Source organism: Pygoscelis adeliae, unplaced genomic scaffold, assembly GCF_000699105.1.
Source record: "Pygoscelis adeliae isolate BGI_AS28 unplaced genomic scaffold, ASM69910v1 Scaffold193, whole genome shotgun sequence".
Taxonomy (NCBI): domain Eukaryota; kingdom Metazoa; phylum Chordata; class Aves; order Sphenisciformes; family Spheniscidae; genus Pygoscelis; species Pygoscelis adeliae.
In genome coordinates this window covers 74,773-78,635 of record NW_008824406.1, presented here as the reverse complement: position 1 = coordinate 78,635, position 3,863 = coordinate 74,773, and the positions used below count along the sequence as shown (strand labels likewise).

The 3,863-nt window shown below is 55.8% G+C and overlaps 1 protein-coding gene across 1 annotated transcript in view; it reads right to left on the bottom strand.

The window, feature by feature from the left end:
- The window catches only part of FBXO42 (F-box protein 42), a 35,107-nt gene that overhangs the window by 1,396 nt on the left and 29,848 nt on the right, over window positions 1–3,863 (bottom strand). The window contains exons 6-10 of the mRNA XM_009320428.1: window positions 2,816–2,926; window positions 2,433–2,529; window positions 1,312–1,368; window positions 720–836; window positions 8–562 (exon numbers count right to left, since the gene is read on the bottom strand). Of these exons, the coding sequence (XP_009318703.1) occupies window positions 8–562; window positions 720–836; window positions 1,312–1,368; window positions 2,433–2,529; window positions 2,816–2,926 (937 nt within the window). The remainder of the gene's footprint in view (window positions 1–7; window positions 563–719; window positions 837–1,311; window positions 1,369–2,432; window positions 2,530–2,815; window positions 2,927–3,863) is intronic.

The window sequence follows — 3,863 nt, the reverse complement described above, 5'->3', positions numbered from 1 at the left end:
TCTGCGGGGGGGGGCTCCTCCCGCCGGCGCCGACTGTCCCCCCCTCCACACCGTCCATCTGGCAGATGACGGAAGCCGGTTTCTGTTCCCAGCTCAGGTCGACGGATCCCAAACGCAGGTCTTTCTGCTCCGGCAGCGATCCCCGTCGCGGCGCCAGGGCGAGCCCCACTTTTAGGTCGTATCCTTCAGCCGCGGAAGGCGTGCTGGGCGATAGGACCTGCACGGGGCTGTCCAGAGAGGCACCACCGGCTGCCGTGGGTCCGGGCGACAAACTCCCACCGTTGAGTACAGGGGAACTGTCCCCTCTGGCTGGGGAGAGGCTGCCTTCCCGGGATCCCGAGGGGGTTTGCCTCTGCGCTCTGGGTCGCAAGGTGCCCCAGCGGCCGTTGACGCAAGGAGCCTCGTCCGTGTTCCTGACGGGAGACTGAGAGCGGTATTCCCGCGTTTCGGGGACCAGGGCGGGCGGCGTGGCGCTGATGGGAGAGGGGCGAGAGTTCAAGCTGGGACTCAGCGGGGCTCTCCCGCTGGGAGCTTGGCTAAAGACCACGACGCACTGTCCCACCTGGAAGAAGAGAAGGGGACGTAACAGGTTACGAACTGCAGGATGATCCTTTGCGCTGTATTGGGGGGAAAAAATAGGGGGGGTACGGAGCATTCTGGGCAGGCAATAAAGATCAACGGATGCGTATGAGAGAGCAGAGACCCCACCGCGGCCGTACCCTGCAGGCAGGATGGCACCACAGCTCTGGGGCTCCGTGGTCTTCGTTCTCCACCTTGAGCGGCTGCCACGTCCAGGGGTTCGCGTGCATGTGCAGTAACCAGGCGTCTTTAAACAGCTGCGAAGAAAAGCGTGACAGATTTAGGAGCCCGGTTTGAGATTTAGGAGCCCGGTTTGCTGCTGAGATCGTCCCATCAGAGGTAGGAGCGGTGCTTTGCTGCTGCAGACAGAGGAACGGTGACCCAGATCAGGATCTGACCACCCAGGAGTGACTACACCCTACTACGGCCACGGACAAATCCCTTCATCTCCATCTTCTACCCCAGTATAAAATCAGGGCTAATTCTTCCGAGGCTCAATTAACATTGGCGAGCTGCTCAGAGAGCGCCTGGGGTGCTTTCTTCTTAATTGAAGCATCTCTAGCGATAGCTAGGCAGCTTCTCTGGAAAATTTACCACGCGGGTGCCCAGATTTGGAGGATAAAATGCCACTTGGGTAACGTGCAGAGTCCCCCCTCTCCCCAGTCCAGCACCCTGGGCTCAGTTACAGCAGACGTGTGCAGTTCCCGCCCACGCTCCCCCCAGGATACTTACTGCATTGGGACCACCACAGCCACCGAGGATTAAAATGGTTTCGTTGTCTATCACGATCTGGAGGGGACAAAGAACAGCGTTTCAGACCGGGATGGACGCGAAGCGGTCCCTAGTGCTTTCAGCAAGGCCTCCAAGTGCAGGCAGAGCCAGGTTACAGCTTCTCGGCCGCACAGACGCTGCCGAATTTTGTCCGCCCCGGGATGAGGAGTGGAGCTGGGATGGAGAGCTGGTTTTGCCGGGCCCAGGGCAAAGCGGGATGCGGGGTTCACCCCTGCCTCGTCCCAAACGGCTCACAAACCCGTTCCTCTTACAGAGGCGAGCCATCACCCTTTCTGAAGCTGAACCAAACGGCAAGGGACTCGACACCCCTCTTTAGTGAAGAGGTGAAGGTGGAAGGACTGTCTGGGAGGGCACGTGCTTGCAGCAATATTTGTTAGATGCTGGTGGTGGGCGAGCTAGTCCCTTAGTCTCCTTTTCCAGTGGATGGAGAGAAAGACACGTTCGAGCACGACACATCCGATCTCTTTCGGGTGCCCTGCTAGGCTGAGATGATGCACGCTGGGTACCACTGACCGGCCTCCTAGGGACCATAAAGGGAAGGCAGGGAGGCCAGCTGCGACGGAGACACCTGCATCGAGCCGGGCGACTCCCACGAGCTCCCTGCCCTGGGCAGGCAATAAAACAGGCGCCGCCAGACCCGTGCTTTGAGCGGGTACAAGCCAGAGTCGCTCGAACCGAGAATCAGGAGAGCGGAACAATCAAAAGGGCCCCAAGCCAAACCAACTTGTGATAACACTTCATTGATCTTAAATGCCACGGGGGATGATCGCTGGGTGAAAACAGCAATTTGTTTCCTAGAAATGCTCATTAGAGTTCTGAGTCATGTGCAAGACACGGCACAGTACCTGCCCGAGTGTTAGGGAGATTAAAAGTGCACCCTCACGGAACAGATGGCTAGAGAAAACATGGGCCTGTCGGGCAAAGGCTGCAAAGACAACTTGGAAATTGGGCGCTAGCTTTCAGGCGACCAGCAGAGAGCTGCCTGGAAGCTGGAAATTAAGCCGTGTCTGGTTTATCTTTGGCGGCGTGCGTTGGTGCTGAGCCAGCGAAGGAGAGCTCACCTGAGACTGGCCACCTCGTGGGTGAGGGCTGGGCCCAGAGATGTTGGGCTTGGACCAAGCCCACTGCTCGAGATCCAGCACCCAGACATCGTTGCTCCTGCAAGGATGAGACAAGAAGTGTTGACGATACCGCTGGTACAAGCAGACCCTCGGGGCGTTTGAAACGCGGGTTCAGGGCAGAGTTTTATGGCAGAATTGGGTTTTTCGCGGGCTGGAGCCTCAAGGGGATTCGCCACGAGAGGCGAAGGGCGTGCTAAGGCAGCAGGCAGACCCCAAAACCCTGTGGAGATTTCCTTCCGAAACGCTATGAGCTACCCCGGGACCACCACAACACGCTCCTCGCTTGCAGGAGCACTTGTCAAACACCCTCACCCCGAACTTACATTTGCCGAGATCCTAGCGAACCCCCGAAGACGATCATTTTGTCTTCGATGACACAGGAGGAGTGTCCCGCCATGGGAGGGGGGCCGTGGGTGGTCACGATGCAGTTCCACCTGGGGGAAGAGGCAGATGAATGGCAAAACGAAAAATCCCAGGGGCCGGCAAACTCCTCAAGAACACGCTACAGAGGAAAACCTCAGGGAAAACCTCCAAAGATCCACATAATAATGAAGCTAATTAGAAATACTAACGCGCTAAACATTTTTAAAGCATGACGAAGTCACAAGGCCAAGTTGGAAATATTGCCCCTTTCAATTAAGTTCGCCCTGGATTATTTCCAACGCGGTTTAATTACAGCGTTCTAACGACACTGCCCAAAAGTGCATTGGATAATTGACACTTTTGATGATGAAAAGTTCTCAATGAAAGAGGAGCAGGAACCATCGCTGCTTTGATACAGCATTCGCTCCTTTCTCACACACGAGCGTCAGTGAGAAAGCCTGGCCGAAAACCAGCCAAACGGTATTTAAGAGGGAAAAGGAAAATTCCTGCCATCTCGGCGGTCGCTGCTGGACGCTTTACTAAGAGTCCAGGAGCTGTAAAGGCAGAGAGCTTACTGAAATGGTGCAGATACCTGCTTTATCGTGTCTCCCTTGGAGGGCCACAGGAGCTTTGAGTTTTGGACCATCGCTAAAGGCGAGACCTCCAGGAGTTAAGGCTTCATCTCCTGCTTTCCTCCAAGACCTCGCCGTCTTGCAGCCAAATCGATTGTGTGTTTAAAACGTTCACATCCAGGTTTCCCACCTGGCTGGCTGGGAACACGCGGGGAGTCTGGCATATTTTAGGTACAAGTCGAGAGCCATACGGAAGCAACCACCACCCAAGAGGTGCTAGACAGCAGCGTGCCCAGGTCTCTGCTGTGCTCTTGTGTTTTTTGGGTGGGTTTTTTTTTTCGGTTGTTTTGTTTTTGTTTTGTTTTGTTTCAGTAAGAGCATCTCAGACACACCTAGGAAACCAAGATTTCCTACAAGCCAGACCCATGCGGGATCA